This window comes from Nelumbo lutea, chromosome 8 (genome assembly GCF_056320005.1).
Source record: "Nelumbo lutea isolate HS-2025 chromosome 8, American lotus-T2T, whole genome shotgun sequence".
NCBI lineage: Eukaryota > Viridiplantae > Streptophyta > Magnoliopsida > Proteales > Nelumbonaceae > Nelumbo > Nelumbo lutea.
In genome coordinates, this window is record NC_142691.1 from 13,233,279 (window position 1) to 13,259,820 (window position 26,542).

Sequence of the window (26,542 nt, forward strand, 5' to 3'; positions counted from 1 at the left end):
ATTTATTAGTGAAAAATTAATTTAAATATGGGATTTAATAAGAGAGAATGAGAGTTAATACCTTAAATACAAGAGTTAATGAAGAGGGGGTTAAATGAGGTGAAAAACATTAATTGAAATTACATTTTCAACTTTCATAATTAGATATGGACTAAATAACAAATGTGGGCATTTTGGTCAATAAAAATTTCACACCCTCATATCAGGGCAAATCTGTGCCCACACCGTTCTAACAGCATTTTGCAACCTTGCATTGAGAATATCTCTTCATGGAATAAAACATACAAGTATGGAGAAATTATCAATGCAAAGCAGTAAAGGCTGCTTGAATGGGCTTTGGGCTTTGCCTTGACTGAAGCCGAACTCTATGGATTTCCCTTTTTATTTTTTTCTGTCTTAGTTTTGTTTGTAAACAAGAGAAAAACACACCATATACAAGTATGGAGAAATTATCAATGCAAAGCAGTAAAGGCTGTCTTAGTTTTGTTTGTAAACAAGAGAAAAACACACCTTATACATGTTTGAAAACAATGGCCATAAATAGGTTTGTTGTATCAGTAGCACCCAGAATTGGTGTCTCTTTGTTTCTGTTGTCAACTCCAGGTATGAACTACTTTCTTTTATTTGTTTGTCTTAGTTTAGTTTGAATACAATGGACACGGAGCTTCTTTTAACACCATGTCTTATCTCTCTCTCTCTCTCCAACATCCTCTGATTTAACATCTTTGTTTCCTCTTCACGCTTAGGATTCTAGTTCCATTTCTTATTCAGGTCCGATCTTAGTATCATTGTCGTTTTTCAACAATTCAGCACCATTAGGCTAGGCACCACATACGCATCTCACACTGACCTCATAGCCGCACATCGAGAACATCTCCCATACTTGCATTATATTTATTATTCAATGTGAGATAGATGTTCTCAACACAGGGTGAGATGTGGCTGTGAGGTCGGTGTGGTGGAGGTGGGCTCTATGAGGAGCAGATCCCAAATGCTTACATGGCATTGAGTTGACGTAGTTGCTTGGAAAAATGCCATCAATACCAAACACCCATCTTAGTTTTTCTGACATAAATTTGGTGAAAAGGTTCATTTCAATTTGTTTGGACCCTTTGTTTGATTAAAATATGTGATTTTGATTCTTTTACAAGAAAGAATATAGAATATTGGTAAATATGTGTTCACCTTTTGTTTGAATTTCAAAGGTTCACCAATGAATTAAAAATTGAAAAAAAAAAAAAAGAAAAGGCAGTGTCATTCAAGAATTCTATAGTGGGTCGACCGACGCAGTGATTCAACATTTGCTGATGCACTTGAGTTGCTACAGGAGAGCATTCTTCGGACAAGGCTCCATCAGATGCACAGATATCCTTTTCTACATAATTTGCTTTATTAGTGCCAGTTTATAACAAACCGCATGCATTGTGGAGGCCCTGCCAGTACAGAAAGTATATAGACTGAACCTCCTTATCAGCCTAAACTTCATTGAAGCCTGAAGATCGTTGTAATAAAGTATATTATAGACTGAACCACCTTCCTCTGTTCATTATCTTAAACAATATCAAATAGGACTCATGATAAACTTTTCTATTAATCATACTTTATTTGAATGTGTGATGGAAATGGAAACCTGGCTTTTTGAGTGCCAAGGAGACCATGAAACAAAAAAAATACAAGGTATTAATAATCTTTAATGCATCTTAAGATGTGACAAGCTAATGAATTAAAAAAATAAAACTCCACAAATACTTCAACCCTTAGTTTATACTGAAAAAAAATACTGCATATAATATCTCCTTCATCTCCTTTGAAAGTTGAATGCTCTAATCGAGAAGGCAAAGATGAATGCAAAGAGCACTGTAAAGCCAATTATCACTGCTGAAACCACACCTAAAAAGTCATGTCTAAACCCAAAGTAACTTCTAAGGAACTCCTCCACTGTTTGATCTGTTTCAATCTTGTCTTGTATATCTCCAAACTGAGAAGCAACCAATCCATACAATGTCCAGGCAACAGGGCAAATCCAATAGTACCATCTCCACCACACAGGCATCCTCTGCAAACAACCAAAAAAAAGGCATTAATGACTCTAACTTTTCAAAAAATCTCACACTGGAAAAACAAATAAGGATGACTGAAACTCACTGTTCGCGGGACTATAAATCCTGAGAAAAGGTTCCATATTCCATAGAAAGCAGAAGAAACTATGGCAGCAACATTGTGGTTTGGAGTTACAGCCACTGCCATCATCCCATAGAATGTGAAGTATAGCAAGGTAAAGTACATAAAGAAGAGATACCAAAAGAATTTGGCAGCAGTCCATTCAAATCCAATCATGGCATAGACTATGACCCCATATACCACTGCTTGTACAAAGATATGTGGAATCTCAATCATCACCTACGAGAAAAGGAAAGAAATCTGGTGAGGATGCAAAGATGATTTGATTAATTTTCTCTTAGAAGAAAATTTGGACACGTGCTTTGTTGATCTTCTTAATGAAGGGTATATCAAGTACCTGTCCAAAGGCATAAGGTAAGGCAGAATACATTCCAGCTGCTCTCTCTCTATAAAAGACTGTTCGTTCTACTGCAACGACTGGCTGAACAGAGGAGGCATTTTGTATCCCAAGGAAAAGAACGGCAGCATACATAGATCCCATTGCATTAAATAGATCCTGTTGCCTTGACCTACAATTTCCAATGTCCAGATCAAGCTTAAATGGATGGACAAACAAAGTAGAGAAATAAACTCTATAGAGCTCTATAGCTTCTAACATAAATTACCTCTTGGAGCCGAGATCCCAGAATATTGTACCAAACAGCAAGGCTATAAATGTTGTGAAGATAAATCTCACTGCGATATATGGTGGGTTGCGCCAGTATGACCAGTGTTGTTTCCATAGGCAAGCCATACATTGAGTGAAGAAAGATTGTGAATACATTGTAGGGAAGTAAAGGTCTTTTGAGCCTGGAGGAGGAGTGCTTAATTCTTGAATTAAAGATTTATTCCTCCTGAAACAGACACCAAATATCAATAAATAGCCATAACATTAAGTCGACACAGTTTCAAGAGGAAACTAGAATGTTTAGGTTAACATACCTATGAAGTTCTGAATTCTTGTACACCTCGGTAAAGTTTACCCCTAAAATTTCTTCTTGTGCCATTGTAGTTACCTCTAACATCCATGTAGCAGGATTATAACCATCTTTGATTTTGCTTACTCCTTCAATTCCCTTGATGAAATACAGAAACATACTATCAATGATTTTGCCATAAGAATCGGTAGTCCTAACACAGAACTTTCCCATTTTATAGTTGATTGTTATTTATAAGTTCTCACCTCAAAGTACTTGATCAAATGGCAGGATTGACGCCCTAATGGACCAACATATATTTCTTCTCCTCCTCGCTTCATTAGAAATAACTGTGACCACACATTAACACTTCAGTCTCTCATATAAAAGAATAACATGCAATAGGTTCCGAGTTATTTAATCTGTAACATTCATACCTCATCAAAAGCTTCGAAAATGTCAATGCTTGGTTGGTGAATGGTGCATACTACAGTTCTTCCTGTGTCCACAGTGTTCCTCACTGTTCTCATTACAATTGCAGCAGCCCGGGCATCAAGCCCTGATGTGGGCTCATCCATGAAGATTATAGAGGGGTTTGCAACAAGCTCGACTGCAATGGTCATTCTCTTACGCTGCTCAGTTGAAAGACCATTCACCCCAGGCAACCCAACTAATGCCCCCCTCAATGGGTTTAATTCCACCAGTTCCATGACCTCCTCAATGAACATCTGCTCACATCATGCCAATCTATTAAAACTTAAACTGATTAAAATAACACAAAAAACAGATAAAGACCTTAAACAAACCAACCTTTCTTGTTGAAGAATCAACATCAGATGGTAATCTGAGCCAAGCGGAATATAGAAGGGACTCATAGACTGTAACATGGGGAGAGTGGATATCATTCTGCTCACAATATCCTGATATCCTGGCAAATGTTTCCTGCTTCTTGGGGTAGCCAGATATGGTGATGTTTCCCTCTATATACCCACCAGTTTTCCTTCCAGCCAATACATCCATCAAGGTTGTCTTACCAGCACCACTAACCCCCATTAATGCTGTTAGGACTCCTGGCCTGAAAGAGCCACTCACACCCTTCAAAAGTTCTAAGCGATCTTCATTAACACCTTGATCTTTCATTTCCTACAGGTTTAGAATCAGGAATAGATTCTTAGTTGCGGTTAGTGGGATGATTAAAAACCTCTAGGTCACAAATTTATTTACAACTTTTTGTTAAACTTGAACTTACCTGTGGCATGTCCACAAAGTATCTAACTTCATCAAAGGTGATGGAAAGTGGTTGAAATGGAAGAACCATGCCCCGCTTTTTATGCTGATTAACCTCATCGATTCTTGCAGATGAAGACTCGGATGCAACTCTTATAATTCCATCTTGTTGTTCTGCAATAGTAATCAACGCAATTTATTTATTATCCAGAAGACAGCAAACTTTAAATGCTTCAAATGAGAAGAGATTAATCACCTCCAGATGTGGTATGACCAGAGGAGGTCATTTCTAGGGAGGATAATTCATTATCTTCTCCAGTTCTTGCTTCTCCTTCGTCTGGTAGAACTGCTTGAGGCTTCCCAAATGCTGCAAGGACATCATCCAAGTTTTAGAGCTGGACATTCCACTTCTGGAAATATGGAAATCGAGAAGAGAGTACTCACGATCGAGATAGTGTAGAGCCACAGTGTAAAGGAAATTGAACAGGAACATATATCCAATTGATGCCCCTACTCCAATCCAGTACCAATGTGCTTCTGGGAAGAACCCACGGGATTTAATAACAGTCGCTCCAAGTGGTTCTGTTGAATTTGGAAGAACCTGCAACATCAAAACATATTCACTTTATCCAATTTCAAGTGGAAAATTTCCCTTCTGTCCTAAATCAAGAAACTTACTTGTCTCCAATTCTTCCCTAGGAACTCATTTACTGATATCGCATTCTGCCCATACATCAATGGTGAAATCCAGTAACCCCATATCCACCATTTCTTTACATCATCTGTGAAATTCAAAAAGTTGAGTTTTCAATAAGTACATGGATATTAATACTACAAAGTTGAATTGAATACATGAAACCTTCCAAATGCAGAAAAAAACATGCTCTGAATTTAACTTTTATGTACATACTTCGTGACAAGATAAAACCACCCAAAACTACAAATGTGAGCACTGCAAATGCCCCAAATGTATTTGCAACAATCATATTCCTTCCTGTTGCCCCAATGAAACGGAATAGTGCAGAAGCCATCTGATTGATAAGTAAGAGTAGAAAGTACTGTCTAAAAAACCTGCCATAAGAAAATTTCCCGGGTTAGCAAAACATGTAATGATAATCTGAACAGGAAAGCAAGTGGTGGGCAAAGCATGATCTAGTTCACTTAATCTCTACCTTTCAACATTTGGATCAAATCCAATGACATAATAAGTAATGAATACCCAAATGCCAACTTCTATAAATGTAATTGGTATTTTGAGGATCCATGTGGGGAGTGAATATGCCCAGGCAGGATAGAAGAGGAGATCTCTTTGCTTGTAAAAGACCGGAAGCTTTGCAATTGTCATTGAAATCTCTGATAATCCATTGAACATAACCGTGATAAGAGCAAAAAACAAAGCACCCATATAAATTCCACCATCAGTAGAATCATCTTGATGCATCTCGGTACGTAGGAAGAGAGTCATTGTGATGAAAGCCAGAATTGCAAGCTGGAAAAAGGGAGGTAAGTATGAATTAGTATCATTATTTGGGGTTCAAGATCAATACTTCAGTAAATCTAACTTACTTGTGCCATCTTGAAGAAGTAAACAAATGAATTTCTCTTCATCAGCAAGATCTCTCTTGACATGCAAGCTTTAAACAACTCCTTTTTGCTAACGCCATACTTTTTAGTTGTCAAAGCAGCTGCGTGATTCTTTGTCTTGTCAAATGGAGTTGAAAGCTCATCACTAATTTTTTGGCCAACATGAAATGACTGGAATGCCTCGGCAAATTCCTTAACAGTGACAAATCTATATGGTTCAAGTTTACGAGCCCAGTACTGTTTCTGATCTTTCTTTGATGTCACCTATCATATGCAGAAAGAAGTCAATATTCACAAAGAGGAAGTGGATACCAAAAGAGTTGGAAAAAAGGTCTAAACTTTTGGGCCACACTTACTTCTTGTAAGAAGTCAGCAACTCCTTTTCTTTCTGGACATTTGAAGCCCATAGATTCAAAGAAATCAAGCACATGTTCACGGGGGCCCTGATAAATAACCTGTCCATCTGAAAGGAGAATGATGTCATCGAAAAGATTATATGTCTCTGGTGCTGGCTGGAGGAGGGAGATGACAGCAGTCCCATTCAGGATGTGTATGGACTGCCTTAGTGAACTGACAATCTGATAAGTTGTTGAACTGTCCAAACCAGTAGATATCTCATCCATGAAAAGTGCCCTTGCTGGTCCAACCAGCATCTCCCCTATAACAATAGTTTCAAAATGGTCAAGACAATAGAAGTTAGAAAAAGAAAAGTAATCCATTAGTTGCTCCCAAGTTCATCTACCAATTGTAACATGTAACAGAAAAGGGTAAATCCAAAGAAAAAAAGCTAGAATAGAATAGGAAAAAGATCCATTTAGCGGTTGTAGAATAAGTTGATCTACCAGTTGTCACACGCTTCCTTTGCCCTCCAGAGATACCCCTCAACATTTCATCACCGACCATGGTATCAGCACATACATCCAGTCCCAGAATCTGTTAGTTTTTAGTGGAGCACAAGAAAAACTTGTTAGGAATCCTCCAGTGCTTCCCAAATGTAATCCATAGTTATAGACTGTGTAGATTTGGTGATACCTTTAGAATATAATCTGTAACTACACTGGTCTCCTGCCCCTCCAGTGTTGCTGCCTGCAGGTATACAAAAGGAATTCAAACTCCAGGGAACCAAACCTCGGAAATAGGATTCTCTTCTTATAAGAAAAACATTTGGCAATAAAAAGGAAAATTAGAAATGGAATGAGCTGAAGAAACTTTAAGTGAAGCCAACCCACTGGACCTAAAGTTCTTTTCAGCTCCAAAAAACCAAAATTTTGTCTCCTGGGACAAAATATTGGAAAAGAAATTTGTAAAATCATGCAAATCTCATAGAAGTAGAGGTTCACGTTGCAATATAAGAGTTTGATTTTCTTGCCTTCATGTAGATATCTATATCAGGATCAGGTTTAATATTTGCGGCCTTTTCTCTTCTTGATAACTCTGTCAACATATCTGCAGATTGTGCAAAGGCATATCAAGTGATTAACTCTTCAATACTCCAAATGAATTGAGTAAATATATTATTAATAAGAAAGGATCTACAACTTACCATATCTCTCTCCAACACCCTGACATCTAGCAGAGAAAGCGAAGGTTTCTCTAACCGTCATTTCTCCAATATGGAGATCATGTTGACTGATATAGGCTGATGTCCTCTGAGGGACAAATTCATCCATTCCATGACCATTGTAAGTTACTCTCCCGGCAACCTGGCGATTTGGAAATAAATATATTCAAATAAGAAGATGAATAGTCAAATAACTTTCCAAGAGCATTCATGCTAACTAATAGAAAGCTGTAGAAAGCTGAAGGAATCAGAAGTAAACCGAAAATCCTTTACCTTTAGATCTGGATCAAGCTTCCCCGCCAAAGCCAACAACAGAGTTGTCTTCCCTGAGCTTGGGGGTCCTAATAACAAAGTCATTCTGCATATCATAGAAATAAAATAAGAAATGAATTAGGATTTCGCATTAAAATTGAAAAGCAACAAAGCCAACCATATTCCAATTCAAAATATAAGCATAATCTTCACACCTGGAAGGCTTTATAATTCCACTAACGTCCTGTAGGATACATAGCGGTTTCTTTCTACTTGGAAGAATGTGTAGAAAGTTCAAGATTCCCTTCGAAATGTATAGATAAATAAGAAAGTGAGGAGGAGGTGCAAAGTATAAGAGGATTAAAGGCACAAAGTTCCACCAAATGTATAAATATTTGCAGGTATATTACCTCAACAATATTTGCAGTGAAGTTGAATATTGTAGGCAGAGCTCTGCTTCCTACGTAAGCATCTGCATTAATGTTAAGATGCTCAAAGCGGACTTCAATAGTGGGAAGATCAATTCCAACTCTGTGTAAAAGCAATAAACATAGATGTTAGGCGAAGGAAAGGTCCGGAAAGGAACTTGGTAAACCATATAAATTTAGAAGAATATAAATGTTCTTTTCTGTTTTCTACTTTTAGAAAAGGTAAAGGAGTTCCCACCTTTCAATGCGATTCTTGAGTTTCAGCAAGAACTTTTCATTATCCTCCTCTGCAACTCTGACCAATCTCTCTATTAAGTTCTTCTTCTCTTGGAATCCAAGGTTTCCAATGTCAACCTCAGTGGGTTGGCTTCCCACCCCAGTGAGGATACCTTTCCTGATACGATCATAAGTGGGCAGTTTCTCAAGAGCAGCCCATTTAAGAGCTTCTTCGTCATCTTCTTCTCGAGAAGATCTGGAGAATACTTCGACTGCATCGCTCCTCCAAACAGAATTGTTTCTACGCAAACTACTTACTTTGTAGAGATCAACACCATCCATTGTACCACCCAAAAATGCAGCACGCACAAATCCCCTGTAAATCCAACAGACAACCCAGAATTCTTTTCTTTTTTTCCACACTCAAGCATGTAAACTAGAATTGTGGAACTGCAGAGGCGAAACAACCAGAGATGGAAACTCTTCCCTTCTCTTTCTCTCTCTCTGTGTTGGGAAGCGCTAATAGGTTGGTATGGTTGCCTGAGAGGGAGGTGAGCCAAGGAATGATAAGAATGAAACGTATATATAGCTTTAACATGGAGTGAGGCGGCTTTTGAGGTTGTAGATTCCTTCTTTCATTTAATAATGTTCTTTGTTCAATAATGGCTGGGAATACAGTTGATGTTCAAAAAGAAACAAACGCCATCGTCCTTGACTCCTTGACTTTTGGCATTTGGGTAGGAGTCCCGCCACCTTTGTCCTGACCCTTGACGTCCAGTTAGGATAAGAATCCACAAATGAACATTCAGAAGTCAGAACCCATTCCCGCCCTGGAACCCACCGAAAATTTTCCGACCCACCTTCAACTCTTTTGTTTTTTTTGTTGGTAAAACACCCTGTCGTTAGGCATGTTAATTTTTGATACTTATTTTACTCCCCCAAGTGTGAAATCCAATCCCATTGTCTCGGGTACGGATGACCCGTTTACATAATCGAATTCGGATGCGGCTAAAACGTGATCCCAAAATACCCCACAGAGTTAGAGACACACTTGTTAGTTTTTATAGTACTTTGTCCCTGTTGTAGGTTTTACTTAAAAAAATTCCATTATACTGTCATGTGCATGTTTAATATATCTAAAACCCCATGAGACTATTTTCATATTGAGAACGATGAAATCTATTTCTTCTTCTGTGAAGGTTTAAGTTATGTTTGGTTTTGTGGGGTTTATTCTGCTTAAGCATTGGCCATTGGGTTTTATTGAACATGAAACCAAGGTTTGGTAAAAAACAGAAAATGATTTGATTTATGTGCATGAGGTGTTGGGGAAAATTCAAATTCTTGTTTCTTTCAATCCTTAGACCTTTATTGAAATAAAATGCTTATGTAGTAAACTTCAAGCTGAAGTGGAAAATAACTTTATGCGGTGTTTTTTTTCTTTTTTTTTGTTTTATTCTTTATGCGGTGTTACTTGAAATGCTCATAAAACGCCCAATCAAATAACAAAATCAACAAAAGTTTAAAATAGTGTTTTTCAAAAAAACATTTATCTGAATAACACTCTGCAATAAACGGCCACAAAACCAAATATATACTTAATTAGAAGCACAGTTACTCAATCCAGATACTATGCTTTAGCATACCCTTTTTTTATCATTTTGATATTACTTTTGTTCCTGGTTCAAATCTTGAGTGGGCAATTTAATAATTTTACTCTTACGAGGGGTCTTTGTCACAATACAATATTGGCAGGGGGAGGGGGGAATAGTGTCTGGATCTACTACCTTGAGGTATCAATGGACCGATTTTGGATTGGACCCCGTCCAAACTAAAATCAATTTAGAAGACCAACAAAACATACTGAATTGGGACAAGTTAGACTTAATGTACAAAGTAATTATTGGATTTGATTGGACCTGCTCCATCTGAATTTATATTGGATTGAGACAATATCTAGTCTTAATAGAAGATAAGAATTTAGGTATCAATGGACTAATTTTGGGTTAAAACCAATCTAAATTAAATCAAATTTGAATAGATTGAACGGTCCAAACATTGAATTGGACTGGTCCAAAATATTCATTGGATTGAATTGGACCTGATCCATTTATAATTGATTCACATTGAACTGAATCCAAAATATTCATTGGACCTGCTCCAATCCAATGTACAGCTGCGAGAGCTGCACATTAGAGATATCTCAATTGTCATTTCATGAGGAGATATTTCCAATGGGTACGCATGGATACTGTGTTCCTTTGTTTACTCTCCTCCAGACCACACTAAATAAATCATAATTTGGCTATGGCTTAAAAGCTTTGCTGCCAATACGAGCGATGTATGGTGACCTTAATGCTGTCATGTTCATGTCAAGCAAGTATAAGTAAAGTGGACAACTGACCAAATATGGAAATTTAATGAAATGATAAACTAATGCAATATGATTGACATGCAAAACTATGATTTTAAAACCGCCATTGATTTGGATGGTCGAACTGTTTAGCTTGGAAATCGATCAAGGTATTGGTTTCATTTTAGTGCAGAATTGTTATTGAATTGGTCAATAAATCATTGATCCAGATGATCTGACTGCTAAACCGTTCAACCCGTACAATGGTTTGTGGCCTATATATCTTGTTTAAAATTAAAAAAACAAAAAACAAAAAATAGAGGGAAACAGATCGATCTCAGATCTGAGATATAAGAGAGAGAGAGAGAGAGAGAGAGAGAAGAGATCTCAGAGACAAAATGACATATTTGTGAGAGAGAGATCTGTCGCTGCTGTAGGTCACCGTTGCTGCAGCTGCTGCAGGTTCATGTCGTCGCCACTACAGGTTGCCACTGCCACCACTGGTACAGGGCACTCAAACCTCTGCCTTTTCCTCCTTTCTTTTTCTTCTTCTTCTTTCTCTCAACCATCATTTTTTTTTTCCTTCTCTGAGCCAATAGAGCTCTCTCCTCACTCTCATTCTCATCCCCTTTCTCATAACATCATTTATATTCATCTACCATCTTACCCTATACTCCAATCCATTAAAGCGTTTGAACCGTTCAACTTGGATGATCGAATCATTGACCCAGAAACCGGTGGCTAAAGCAGTTTCGTTTTCAGGTTGGCTTTTAAAATCTTGTGCAAAATAGAGACAGTAGATTTACATGAAGATCAAATAGATAACTAAATAGAACATTTATTGCTATCATCCAAGAAAAAGAAAACCTAAAAACAATGGATAATTTTAAACCAATAAGTTTATGTAATGTAACTTATAAAATTATTGCAAAAAGCTTGGTTAGTAGAATCAAACCTATCTTGAGAGATATATCATCTCTCTTTTAAAGCACTTCTGTTCCAAATAAACAAATATCAAATAACATTTTAATATCCCACAAAATGTTTAATAAAATGAAAAAGAAAAGGAAAAACATGTCATAGCTTACAAAATTGACATAGAAAAAGGTGTTTGATATATTAAAATGAGAATTTATTAAGAAAATTTGGGTTTGATGAAAAGTGGAATAGATGGGTTATGGCATAATTATGGTTTCATTTTAAGTCCTCATATATAGATCACTAACAAGAATTTTTAAACCATAAAGAGGAATAAGGTAGGGAGGCTCTATTTCTCCTAGATTTGCAAAGAAATATGTAAGTTTGGGATTTAAACTTTAAAGCATCAAAAGGTGAACTAAACATATTTTATTGCAATTTGCTAATGATTGTCTTATATTCTCTAAACCATTAGTTAACAATGCACTCAAAATTAGGGATATTTTGAATAAATTTGCTAAGACAATGGGCCGAGACCCAAACTTTGCAAAATTGAGCATCATGCTTTAAAAAATTTTACTTGAAAACTATAAAAAATTGTGTCTAGAATCCTTAAAATTCCTTTACATTAAATGAGAGAAATTTATCTTAATTCTTGGGGTTCCCATCATTGATGAAAAAGTGAATAAGGACAAATGCAGAAGATGTTAGCAGAGTACATAGCAATCTTGTTAGATGGAAACAGAAGACTTTCATTAGCTAGGTGGGTAACCTTACTTAAATATACAATTAGCATGATTCCCCAATTCCTCATGAGACCATTTAAATTAGGGAGAATGACTGTTCAGCCCAGGGTCAGAATTCATAGGCCCAAAGTACAGTTGGGATAGGTGCTAGTTTGGAATTTATGTCAATTAAAGGATGGGTATGAGGGCATAGAGTGTGGGTTTTTGACATTTTGAATATTTATAGATTTACGACTGAATTCAGAAATCTGCATTAAGCCTGTCTGTACTTTTCTGTTTAAATTACCAAAAAATATATTATCTAAAATTTACCATGATTTTTCAAAACTTCTAAAGAACCCCTTATCATTAAGTTTTATTATCCAAATTCACCTACTTCCATTAGATCACTGTTAGTGATCATTAATAAAAGTTGTTCTGTAAGCACTTAAGTATTTTATATTACCACACTACCTTTGAATGACCCTTATAGCAAAATTACCCCTAACCAAGGCTTGAGCCCACAAGGCCCAACCCACATATACTTAAAATATATATTTCAATAATAAGTTTGATTGATCATTTAAGAATAGGGCTGTCAATGGGTCAAACCTATCTGACAAACCTAAACCGACCGAACCAATTATAATGGTCATTGTTATTGTTGCCTTAGTGCCTAATCCCATTCTCCCATCTTCTCCTTGCAACTATTATTTGGTAGTTTCTTTAATTTTCTTCAGTCTCCACTTACTAACTCTGAGATGTATTCAAAATTCACTGCAACAACGGAGACAGATAATAACAATGACATATGAGAACAGATATGACCAAAACACCAAGGCTCGGTTTGGAAGGAGTAAAAATACAAATATGTAAAGTATAAATATATATAAAATAATATTAAATGTAAGGTTTTATACTCTACAAATTTATATTTATATTCTTTCCAAACTTAGCCTAAGGGGAAAGGGTCCTATCGTCTAAGAAGGCAAAAACGCCTACTCTATTTTCTCTCTAAACCCTTATTCTTTGTATTTTGTATTTGAATGGTAGCACAAGTAGCCTTTGATACTGCCATACCAGTGGGAACCCTATTTTCTTTTTTTTTTTCTTTTTTTTCTTCTTGAACCCCATTGTTTGTATTTTGTGTTTGAATGACAAGAACTTGATACGACCATGTGGAACCCCGGTTCTGTTTTTTTCTTCTTGAACCAAGGAACCCTGTTTGTATTCTATTCAGTGTTACTTTGAACGTCAGCGATTGCTAATCAGCTTGGTTCAGACTTGACTGTGTCGATTACAAATCAGTTCGGTTCTGGGTTTGAAACCATAGACCCTATAGGGTCTGGTTTGGACCGAGATAGTGCATTAATTTTCATATTGGTATGGGACGGTTTTACCCTGTTCCAAACCAGACCTGGATGGTTGGCAATCCTATTTAGAAATAGTTCCGTCATGTAAAATAATTAAGTGTTTTTGTAGACAACTTCTATTGATAATCACTAACGATGATCTAATGGAATGTGAGTTTTAAACAATAAAAATTACTGACAGGAGGCTCTCTAGAGGTTTTGAAAATTCATGGTGAGTTTAAAAAAAATGTAAAAAGAAAAAAAAAAACATTTTAAGTTTTAGACAGTATCACTGAAGAGAATAAATAAATCTCAAAAATAAGTTCTTCTAAAAATAAGGGAAACACAACCCCTGCATCTCATGAAATGGAATTGTTTGTATAAGCCTACGTATTTAGGTGGTTGGGGTCTAGAAAAGCAAATGGATGAATTCAGATTGTGTTGGCTAAATTGGGACGGAAGATTTTGACCCAAGATTAGGGTCTAAGCTGTCAAAAGAAAAAAAAAAAATTGTTGAATGGGAATTGTTGACCCAAGATTTTATAGAAATTGTTGACCCAAGATTTGGAGGGACATCATGGGAACTCTCTCAAAATGGGAATTTTATAGAAATCAAGGTTTTAAAACTGTTGTTGACCTGAACATTAATTCAGCCTGGAAACCAGCCAACATACAGGTTCTATTTCAATTCGAACTATTGTTTTCTTCAAAAATTGTTGAATTGGTTATAGACCTGCTGAGTTGAGCAGTTGAACCATTAACTCATTTGTCAAGTAAAAGGTTTGAGTCAATTTTTATTTTAATTTAATTTTTTTTTTTGTTTTATAATTTTTAAAGGGTCACAAGTTGATCCATTCAGGTTGTTAGCTCAAAACCAGTGGGATAGGAGATGGGTCTGATGGACCATGTACACAGTCAAGGGGATTTGAAAGGTGGGGACAATAACAAATAGAGGAAAATCAAAACAATTGCAACTCCAAATGAAGAAAAAGGGGACTCAATACTGTCCTAAAAGATTTAAATACCCTAATCGGAGGTGGTGAAGAAGACATGATTAAAATATAGAAAATTTGGATGCTAAACCGAATTTACATTTCCCACAAGACATTCCTACCATGTATCGGGAACCCCAATGACAAGTGCAAAAGATGTTTCAATGCACGCTGAGATGTGTATGTGGGGTACTTGTGGGACGCTGATGTAATCTCTGCTAAACCGCCCACCAAAGATAAAACATTTTCTTTGGTTTTCTTCTAAATTAAATTAAAAAATATCAAAATTTTGTATGTCATTAATAAAATGACTTAATTTGAGTTTGGATAATTTAGAGGATTTGTGTTTTCAAAATCCTACGCCTTGGGGTTGTATAGTTTAAAAGTGTTTTTTTTTTTATGTTTTAAAAAAGCAATTCTTACCAAATGCTGAAAGTACTTTTAGCTCATTTTGGTTTTCAATAGCCCAATCTCAAATGCAAAAGCTTATCCCACAAAATGTATACCAGGAAGTTTAGAATTTTTTGAATTTTTAATTTTTTAATCCACATTTATTGGTCTTTAATAAATCAAATTCCTGCATTTGATCGGTCCTTGGCCACGGTCAAGAATCATACTCCTTCACGTTTGGGTTGTTATGCGCGGAAGGTCCGTCGGACTCAAATAGATGATCTCATTCTAAATCAGAAAAAATTAACAGTCCTTATGCCTCAAAGTGGTGTCTTTTTGGCCCAATGCCTTTGATGTGTGTCATATCACCAAACACTATAGCTTGAATTCGGGTTAGGAAGAAAGCATTAATGGGTTGGACTTTCCTTGCAATGGAACTAAATCTGACCCACTTTGTTTTAAGTGAAATTGGTTCAATCCAATCCGGTCTGGGCAGACCGATCCACAGAATAAAATTAGTTTGGTTAGATTAATTTATTTAGTTAATTAGCTTAAATAGCCCTTTACCAAAAAAAAAGTTTAAATAGCCTAAATCGGCATTTGCATTTCCTTGGAAAATATAATTTTCTTTTGTTCTAAACTTAACTTATTTCATGTTTTGAATTTGTAAAATCCTATGATTAATAAGTTTTTTATTTTATTTTATTGATATATACTATTGAATATTTTTCCGTCTGAACTCATTTTCTGTAGCTTTTATTTTTTCTATGTTGAGTTTTTTCTTTTAGTTTTCTTCGTTGATATTTAATGAACTTACTTATTCATGTGGTGTTAGTTATTGCGAGGTTGTTACTGTTGTGGTCATTTTTTCCTACTTTTGTGTTTGAAATCGTACTCTTTTGTGAACTTTGAACTTCTTTGCCTAATTTGTAGCGTGGGTCAGGCCTAAACCTTTTTTGCCTAATCTATAATTAGTGAAATTTATTGATAATTAACATTAATAACTAAAATAATTATCAATAATTAATTAATGAAATTCTTATTTACTAAATATTAATTACTCATAATCATCCATTTACTAAAATTAGTTACTAGAACTAGTGGTAATTATTATTTTTAAATTATTTACTAAAATTATTGAAGTTTCTGAAATTATTGAAATTGTTGAAGTGATTAAAATTATTGAAATTACTGAAAAGAATGAAATTATTGAAATTATTACTGCATGTTTTTACAATTTATTGTTATGTTTTGAGGGTTGTACAAATCTAAATAGTAGTGAGAAGATGCATGGTATGTAATGGGATATCTCTTTTTTTCTCCTCGACTTAACTGCAAGTGGACGTTTCAAATTTTCTCTCTCTCTCTCTCTCTCTCTCTCTAATAATGCTTAGGTTGAGTTTGGAAGGAATACAAATGTAAATATGTAGAGTGCAAAACCTTATATTTTGTATGTATTTATATTGTACATATTTGCATTTGTACTGTTTCCAAACTGAGCCTTATATCTCTTATTAATATCTTACTAATGTAGGCTATTCTTGCAGGTTGTGACTAGGTTTTTCTAGATATCAAGAAGAATTCCTATGGTCCTTTGTAAGTGTTTTTTGTATTTTATGTTTGTTGTTGATTCAATTGATCATTGATTCTTTAAGTAATGTTGTTTCTTAATGATAAGTCTTTAATGTAGATTCATTAATTCTTAATAATGATTTTCTTTGTAACCATTACTGTTGATGTTTCCTTAAATTCTTTGCGCAAAATGAAATGGGTATTTACTTCCCAATTTTTGAGGGATAAAACCTTCTATTTCATGACTTCATCACATCTATGTTTATAGGGCAGGAATGTGATTGAGCTCAATAATCTGTCAGTAAGTTCAATAAACTCCTCTAGATGTTTTGTTCTATATATAAATTTGAATGGCATACGCCTTGGAAGAGTTGGAACGTGCCCTTTGAGATTTTTTTTCATTCATATTTGAATTGGTTTTATCAATGGCCATTTGTTACTTGCATCCTCTTGCCGTGTAGGTTGGAAATGGATATTTAACTTTTGTATCCTTTATTGATAGATGCTGCAATGGAGAACATTTTATCTGCTTTTTGTGCATATAATAGTTTGTGTTGCAATGGAAAATTATGTAAATTATTCTTTTTGAACATTATATTAGATTAAGATTTTCATGCATCTCACGGGCCCTCGCTAGTATAAATTTTAAATATATAAAAAATACATTTAACTAGAACGGAACCGAATTATATCACATCAATAGGGGCTAAAGGGATTGAATTTGGATCACTCTACACCTAGATGAATTCAAATATGGGCATGGGCCTCGTTGCTCAAATAGCAGCCTAATGGATGAGGAGGGACCATGTCCTCATAACACCTATCCGTTTCTCATGAACCAAGCATGAGTAACCGGTCAATCTGCAGGATTCAGGCATCAATTGTGAGCCCCTATAAAATATGATGGTTCAGCACAGGGGTTGATGCATAGAGTATGGGGTAGATGCCAATTTAGAATTGATTCTAATTCATGGGCGGGCGTTGATGCATAAAATATGGGTATTTGACATTTTAAATGTTTATAAATCTGTAGTGAAATTCAGAAATCTATCCGAACTTATTGCACGCTAGGGTGAATAACTTGATATTCATGCATTTTCTAATCAATAACAGGAATTCTTTTAGTGAATAGGCAATAGCGATTATGTGCAGCTTTTGGACTTTGTTGGCCCTAGAGCTGTAAATTCATCTCATTATTTATATTTTAAAATTTAAATCTGATTATTGATTGGATCTAGGAGATCCTGGATTGGCATTTAAATTCAATAGAGTCTGTTTTATTTATTTTTAAAATAAAGATTAATTAAAAAGTTTAATAAATTTTAATAAAAATATATAATAAATTTATATAAATATAAAACATTAAATTTAGTGATTATAAAATATATATAATTATATATATATATAGTCTGTACCAATTTGTACATATCCAAAACCGTTGTTCGGTTGTCCCAAATTGTACCAATAACCACCACGTGTCACTTCCCTACATTTCTTGATTTTCTAGAGTCTTCACTTGTATCTATTTAGACCAAAGTAATGAATTACTCAATCACTTTTTTTTTCCCTTCATTCCCTTTTTACATGGTATTAGAGTGTTTTCATAAAAAAACTCATCTTCTTCCATCGCAAACCTCATCGTAGTCTTTTCTCATCACAAACCTCATTGCAACAGCCTTTCTCATCGCACCTGTCCGCTTAAATGATTTCTGTTCAAGATTTGTCTGAGCTCGAGAGGTCCAGTCATATCTTCAATGGCATCTAACACCACCACCAGAGAAATGATCGGAGATCCAGCATCTGCATATTATCTTCACCCTCCGGACGATCCAGGAGTCGTTCTGGTCTCCTGTCCACTGACCGGAGACAACCATGCAATGTGGAGAAGAGCAGTGTTGAATGCCCTCAACGCCAAGCACTAGGTTGGCTTCATGGATGGATCAATCTCAAAACCAGAACCAGTGAACCACAGTGAGTTTCTTGCATGGTCCAAATCCAACTCCATGGTAATATCTTGTCTCTTCAATGCGGTAGCCAGAGATCTGCATGAAAGCATTGCCTATGCAAAAACGACCAAAGATATTTGGAAGGATTTGGAGGATCGGTATTCACAGGGAAATGCTCCACAAGTCTTTGAATTGAAGTAAGACTTTTCTTTGCTTCGTCAAGAAAATCTCTTAGTTGTTGTGTATTACACAAAACTCAAAAGTCTTTAGGATGCCATCTCTGTATACTCGCCCACTCTAAAGTGCTCATGCGGTGGTGCCATCAAAGACATCTTGGCCAAAAGAGAGGAGCAGGTCTACCAATTTCTCTTAGGACTCGGTGAAAGATTCAACACCATCAAATCCAGTATCCTCACCATGGAACCACTGCCGAATGTCAGCAAGGTATATGCTCTTGTATCACAAGAAGAAAAACATATTTCTTTAAGTGGTAACAGACCACCAACTGTGGAGAGGACAGCTTTCTCTGCAAGTGGATCTGGATCCAGGAATCCACAACAATAGAAAGATCGACCTCACCTTCATTGCGAGCATTGCAAAAAGATCAGACATGTCAACGCTAAATGCTATGAACTTGTTGGCTATCCATCAGACTGAGAGACCAGGAATAAAACCATCAACAAAAGCACTGCAACATCTGCAAACTTTCTTGATGGCGAGAATCAGCCCACCACTATGACTCTGCAAATTTTGCAGGTAATATTTCTAGCTCAGTTAATCTTGTTAGTTCAATATCCTGGCTCATTGACAGTGGAGCCTCGGATCACATGACTTGCCATGCTGAAGACGCCACTGGACTAAGTAGTCACCACAATCCAGTTTTATTACCCAGTAGTACTCTTTTGCCTATTGATTCTAAATTGCAGGTGCCCTTGAATTCTGATATAACCTTAAAAGATGTGTTACACGTACCAGGTTTCAAGTATAACTTGATCTCGGTGAGAAAGATTACATTAGAACTAAACTGTGTCATAGTGTTTTTCTCCACCTTTTGCATTTTGTAGGACTGAGCCACTAGGAAACTGATTGGGGTGGGTATCATGCATGATGGCCTCTACCACTTCTATGTTGTACCTACAACAACCGTGGCCTTACATTCTTCCACCACTATGAATTCTTGGATATGGCACTCAAGATTGGGACATGCCTCCTGATGAAGGGTGATTTGGACCGACCTAGTAATAGGGGGACACGTGGACATAACCTAACTAGTAAGATGACAGCTCAGCCTAACATGCCAAGTCCGCAACAGATCGAGTTCGAATATATTTTCATGGCAACCCCGAAGATAGGGTAATACTGACAGACCACTACATGGCAACCCCGAAGACCTCGTCGCCAGATTCCGAGCCTCGCGGGATCACACCTCGTAATGGTAAGCCTCATCTCATCCCCGCCCGGTTCAGGCGGAATTGATAAGCCCTATCAGTTATCCCCCATTAATGCAGGAACAGATCTCATCGTGACGAGGATCCTGGAACCGCTCCGTGAAACCCGCGAGGACTCCACTATATAAAGGATCTACCCTCGGAGGCCCACGGTACGCGTGATTTCTCTGCTCTCTAGCTCTCTACATTCTAAAGCTTTTCAGCTCGCAACCAAATATACTGACTTAAGCATCGGAGCGATCTTGCCAGGAAAATAACTCTGGGTTCTCTGATTGTTCTTAGAATCGACCTAGTTCGCCGTTTACTGGAAGCCAGATCACCTCTAGCAGGGAGCAGTCAGATCGCGCAACATCACCTCCCTATTCACGACTGTTAAAAATACCCGATTGGAAGATTGTACCACCATCTAATAAGTGTTGTGATACTTGTTTCAGAGTCAAACAAACAAGGCTTAGTTTCCCTATTAGCAGTAGTCTCATGCAAAATCAGTTTCACACTACCATTAAGAGTGTACATTCGAGTAATGGTTCCGAATTTTTATTTGGACCAATGCTTTCTTATCTACATAATCATGGGATAGAGCATCAGAGATCATTGTTGAAACCCTATAGCAGAATGGGGTTGTTGAAAGAAAACATAAGCATTTGTTGGAGACAACAAGGGCCCTCAGATTTCAAGCCAATCTACCAATTACATTCCGGGGGAAATGTATACTCATTGCAGCACACATTATTGATTATTTGCCTACACCTATACTCTTGGGAAAGATTCCCTATGAAGTACTCTTCTAAAGGCCACCCAACTATGACCATTTGAGGGTTTTTGGGTGCCTATTTTATGTTTGGACTCTTTGCCGAGGATGTGACAAATTTGACTCAAGATCCATTAAATGTATGTTCGTTGGATACCCACATGGCCATAAGGGTTACAGACTCTACAATCTTGAGACACACCAATTCTTTGTGTCATGAGATGTTGTATTTTTGAAAATTAGTTCCCTTATAATGCATCATCAATGCAAGATGCGAATGGATCAGATTCCAAGCCAGTCATACCTTTTCCGATCACAAATATAGACCCAGAACCATTGGAACGCAGTCATACCATCCACTCCAACCATATCCAAAACTGAGAATACTTTGCAGTCCACCTCAGCTACAATTCTTGTTGAATCTGAATCAAATCACAATGTTTCTCATACTACCACCATTAACACACGACCACTAAGGACAAGATGCACCCCATCTCATCTATCTGATTTTGTCTGTCCTACCATTTGATATCCCATATCCAATTATTCCTCCAATAGCCCAAACATCCCACTTGAACCCACCAGTTACACTTAAGCCCAAAAATACTCTTGTTGGAGAGAGGCGATGCAAGTTGAACTGAATGCCCTTCAAGATACCAACACCTGGACCCTCACAACATTACCCCCCCCCCCTTGACAAGAAAGCTATTGGGTGCAAATGAGTAAAACCCAAATGAAACCAAGTGGTTCAATTGAACAATTCAAAGCTCATTTAGTGGCCAAAGGGTATACTATGGTAAAACTTATGCTCCTGTTGCAAAACTAGTGACAATTCGTTATTTGCATTGGCAGCTGCCCAAAAATGGGAAACACATAAAATGGATGTGAATAATGCCTTCTTGCATGGTGAATTTCATGAAGAGAATTACATGACACCCCCGGGCCTACTCAACTCTACTAACCCGACCCGCACATGTGTTACCTTAGCATGGGCCCTCAAAGAGTGGGGATTCACTCAATCTACAACTGACACCACTCTCTTTACATCTTTTAGTCACAACTCAGCTCTTGCCATTTTGGCTTATGTTGATGACTTACTCATAGTAGGCAATGATTCCATTCAAATTGCAGCACTAAAGCAATATCTCCAGAAACATTTCCCAATTAAGGACCTTAGCCCACTAAAATATTTTTTTGGACATCGAAGTCTCAAGAACGGATGATGGCTTCTTCCTATGTTAGAGAAAATACACACTCAACATACTCCAAGATGTTGAAATGTTGGCCTGTAAGTCGTGTCCCTTTCCGATGGAGCTACAACATCGTCTTGAGTCAGATGCAGGCCCACCCATTGACAATACAGAATGCTACAGATGATTGGTGGGAAGGCTCATCTATTTGACCACTACTCGACCAAAAATAACATACGTCATACACATTTTAAGTTAATTCATGAGTAGACCATGTCAGCAACATATGGATGCAACACTTAGGGTCCTTCAATATTTGAAGGCATGCCCAAATCAAGGAGTTCACCTATCTAGCAACAATGATCTAGTTTCGCGGGCCTACTGCGATTCCGATTGGGCAAGGTGTCCCTTCACCCGATGATCCACAACAGGATACTTCATCACTCTTGGCCATTCTCCCTTGTCATAGAAATCAAAGAAGCAATCTACAGTATTCCATTCCTCAGTAGAAGCCGAATGTTGCTCAGTGGTAGCAGCTATCGGTGAACTTTTGTGGCTCCATCGGCTTTTTGGACACTTAGGCTTGCAACATCATCTACCCAAACTATACAGATGCATTTGATTAGGTAAATGGATCAGTTGAATCCAAAAATACTTAGATGTTGGATCAGGTATTAGACTTTCAGATTCCACTATCAACCTAATTGGGTCATAGGTTTTAAGTATTGGAATGCAATTAGTATCAGAAAAACAATTTTAGGAGACATTCTGGGATACACTTAAAATATACATGTGTATGGTTGAAAAATTAAGATAACTAGATAATCATGAAAATGTTAGGGAATAATCAAATAAATCCAAAACATACAACAATAATACTAAATCTAAGTTTTGGATGATTATAAATATAGTATGCACCTACAATAAATACATACTTTAATAATTTATATAAAGTGTAAACTATTGGTATAGCATGCACCTAGAATAATAGTAAAAATATGCATGCATATCTTAGAAAAACAACAAGATTCTTATTTAAGGGTTTGACTATGATGCCAAAAAGACATAATACCGGAAAACCTTATAACCAATCAACTGACATCATAAAAGTGGTAACCAATTAGATGGGTTTTCATCAAAATTCATCAGAGGGTTTGATTGGTCAAAGCCTTTCCCATATCATGTCCTTTTAGTATCATAGATTTTTCCAATACTTAAATATATTAGTTTTAATAATCAAATTTTTTCTTAATTTTCTACATACACATACACAAGAAGAGAAATTTTCTCAAAGTTAAATTTTAGAATCCATGTGATTAGTACAAGTACTTGAAGAATGGTGTATTATTGGGTTTGTTGCCTTTCAATAAATATAGAAATTAGTCAAAACAATTTTTATTTTAAATGATTTAAATATAGAAGTTAACCCTTGGAATGCATGGGGTTAATAACAAGTGAACCCTTGGAATGCATGGGGTTAAATAGAAATTTGGTTGGTTTGGGTGAGCAAATTTGGGCTAAATAGAAATTTAGTTTAGGTCCAAGCTAGGGTTCATATTTAGAGTTGGCCCTTAACCTAACCCAATCCATCTAACTTACACCCTACTTTATTAGAGAGAACCAAAAGGGGTTAAGAGAGATTTAAACAAAAAGATTGAATGGAGGAGTGGAAATATTATGTTTTAAAGTACAAACATTGACTATTATGGGTGTGTGTGTGTGCATGGGAAGAGAGAGAGAGAGAGAGAGAGAGAGAGAGAGAGATTTAAGAATTATCTTATTGGACAGAGTGAAATATGGAATTTATGAGAGACAATGAAGACCAATGAGGGTTTTAATTTTTCTTTATTATATTTTTAATGATTTCATTCAAAAATAAATATGCACGTGTGAGAAAGGAGAGTAGGAGGAGGCACATGTCAGTTCTGTGGTAAGAGGATATATATATATATATTCTCGAATCCTATTCATTGTTGTTTAGAAACCAAAGTAAAAGCTGCAACCTTTTATTTGAAGGCATTAAGCTCAGTTTTCATTTGGAAGTGCACATGTTTATTGTGGAAGGTGACTCTAGAGTGATTACCTAGGCTTCATAGGACACATCTCCCTGAGTCCATTGGCCTACCCAAGCTGTCATTAGTGATTGTAGAACACTCCTTTCATCTTTCTCTTACTACTAAGTCTCTCACATTTTATAGGTACGGGTGAGCAAATGAGTAGGTTTTATTTGGAATCAAAGGGAACTGAACTTGAACTGACCCTACCCAATTTTTTATAGGGTCTCGTTCTAAATTCTTGGAACCGACCCCCATCTAGGTCAATTCTAGGGTTTAGGAGTTTACCCTACCCAAACCAACCCAATGAATCAGGCCTTGGAACTGAACTTGCCTAGAAATAAACCCCAAAATATTTTTAAAGATGTGAAGATTTGAACCCAACACTCATGGTTACAAAAGCCTGAGTCTCACTTTACCATTGAGTTACTTAAGTGATTTGATCATTTGTTTTTATTTTAACATTTCAATGCATATAACAAATACTATAAAAGGTAATATTTATAAAATTAAATTATAATGACAAATTTGGAATCATATATTAATATATTATGATAATCTACATATTAAATTACTCAATTTAATCAACAAAGATAATATAAGTTTTAAATTATATATTATCATTATTGAAAAGCAAGTTTTTAAAGGACATATTTCTTTTCTTTTCTTTTTTAAGGAGGAGAGTAAAGAAAGAATAGGTTTCATGGGTAGACCTTGGAACCAATCCCAAAACAACCGAGGCTAGACCTGACTTTGGAATTGAAATTCATAGGGTAGGTTTTGGTTCCAAAAGCTTAGAACCAACCCTTATAGGATAGGTTCCAGGTTATGCCATATAACTGAACCAAACCAAACTAACCCATGCTCACCCCATTTATAGGGATAACAACTTTGTTGTTTACAAGATTGCATATCATGTTGTCACTCTGCATGGCAAGTCTCTATGGTAGGGGTGCAAATGGATTGGATCATGATCCAATTCGACCTGAAGTCTGATCCTATTTTGTCGGATTTGGATAACCCCATTTTGGATTTTCATATCGGATAATTGGATTAATCGGATCAGATTTGGATCACCCCATATTTTTTTATTTATAAATATGTTATTTGTATTGCATCTTTATAAATTTTTATATTATTTATTATTTTAATAAAAAAATGTATATATATGATGGAAATAGTTGAAAAAATACTTGTACTTTTTGTTTTTCTTTATTTAAATTGTTATATTTTATTTCCTCTTAACAATTTGTTATCTTTTTAAAAAATAAATCGGATCGGATAAGTTTCAGATATCCAACGTCCTAAACGAATTTGAATTTAAATCAGTATTTATGAGATCCAACCGGATCTTCAGATCGAATATACTCTTATTTGAATCCGATCCAATCCATTTGCATCCCTACTCCATGGAATGTGGATGTATAATCCTCCTATGTTCATCTCTAATGTCTTAAATTTCGATAATAAAGACTTTGCATGCTTGTTATGATTTTGTTTGAATAGAATTGCCTTCGGGCTCAGAAGCATATGGGACTTGATGAGAGAAACAAATTCAAAGAAATGCATTTGATATGTCCACCATATAATAAAATATATAGTACTAGCAGGTCCCGTGTGATGCACGAGATGGGGCACCCCTCCTTTTCCCTTGACCTTGTAAGTCTAGACAATCTACTCCATCCCCACCCCAACCCCAGTGGTGGGGTGGGTTGGGGGGAGGCACCCATTCCTCATCGGAAATGGGGAATCCCCAAAATTTTTCATCATGAGGCAACCACCTAAAAAAATCTAATTTATGGATATTTTACAAATAGGATTATGGGAATTTGGGGTATTTTAGAAATTGGATTATGATAATTTGGGTGTATTTTATAAATGAAATTATGAGATCCTAGGGTTATAAGAATATGAGGAAAACTTAGAGATATTTTAAAAATCAATATCAAACTACGGATATTTTACTAATTCACCATCGGGTTTGGGGAATTATATGCAAACCCCATCCTTAATGTAGGACAAAAATATTTTCCATGTCCCCACCCCATCTCTGCCTCGTCCCAGTTTAAGATTTGAGAAAACTTTCCCCGTTCGGGGCAAGGCAAGGTAGGGCCCCAGTTTTACAGGGAAAAATGTCATCCTACAATTCTAATAATTTTCTACAATTAATTAACTAATAGTAAATTAAATAACAATAAACTACAAGCTATTGATTAGTAGTAATGTATAGTAAATTAATTATTTATGTTGATGCTCGGATTGGCCGAGGTCAACACTGTCAGTTCTCTCCTGAGCCGAGGTGCGAGGTGCCCGAAGTCAAGGTGTTTGAGGTGGCCGAGGGCGAGTAGATCAATCATGTGAGGTGAGAGAGCTCATCATAGGCCTCGGGTTGGCACCCGAAGCGGAGACTCCGATGGTCAAGTTAGTAACAAGAGGTGGAGGGTGGATGAGGTCTTGGGTGTGGGCACCAAAAACGAGGCCACTAAAGAGCAAGAGATCTCAGAGAGCA

At 36.4% G+C, this 26,542-nt stretch overlaps 1 protein-coding gene and 1 long non-coding RNA gene across 3 annotated transcripts; one reads left to right on the top strand and one right to left on the bottom strand.

Moving 5' to 3' along the window:
• Positions 1-1,566: 1,566 nt before the first annotated feature.
• LOC148842807 (pleiotropic drug resistance protein 1-like) lies at positions 1,567-8,903 on the bottom strand. The gene is made up of 24 exons (XM_088959051.1): positions 8,368-8,903; positions 8,112-8,232; positions 7,917-8,005; positions 7,723-7,807; positions 7,432-7,591; positions 7,258-7,334; positions 6,921-6,974; positions 6,731-6,821; positions 6,245-6,546; positions 5,871-6,152; positions 5,477-5,793; positions 5,215-5,375; positions 4,983-5,086; positions 4,749-4,905; positions 4,561-4,671; positions 4,327-4,478; positions 3,888-4,220; positions 3,515-3,805; positions 3,344-3,427; positions 3,103-3,236; positions 2,787-3,014; positions 2,519-2,690; positions 2,146-2,400; positions 1,567-2,056 (listed from the first exon to the last, which is right to left on the bottom strand). Exons 1-24 carry the CDS (start codon positions 8,685-8,687, stop codon positions 1,799-1,801), a joined length of 4,338 nt encoding a protein of 1,445 aa, XP_088815177.1. The 5' UTR covers positions 8,688-8,903; the 3' UTR covers positions 1,567-1,798.
• Positions 8,904-16,597: 7,694 nt separating this feature from the next.
• Positions 16,598-20,762, top strand: LOC148842808 (uncharacterized). 2 transcript variants are annotated; one of them, XR_016103794.1, is made up of 4 exons: positions 16,598-16,668; positions 18,320-20,025; positions 20,080-20,190; positions 20,321-20,762. It is a non-coding gene; the product is annotated as an uncharacterized LOC148842808 (long non-coding RNA). The 2 variants fall into 2 exon arrangements; XR_016103795.1 differs by having other exon boundaries at positions 20,099-20,190.
• Positions 20,763-26,542: the final 5,780 nt, after the last annotated feature.

Coding starts and splice junctions, on each gene's coding strand:
- LOC148842807 (XM_088959051.1), bottom strand. CDS start 8,687: ATGGATGGTGTTGATCTCTACAAAGTAAGTAGTTTGCGTAGAAACAAT. Junction 4,479..4,560: donor TGGTCATACCACATCTGGAG/GTGATTAATCTC, acceptor TTACTATTGCAG/AACAACAAGATGGAATTATA. Junction 2,057..2,145: donor GATTTATAGTCCCGCGAACA/GTGAGTTTCAGT, acceptor GGTTGTTTGCAG/AGGATGCCTGTGTGGTGGAG.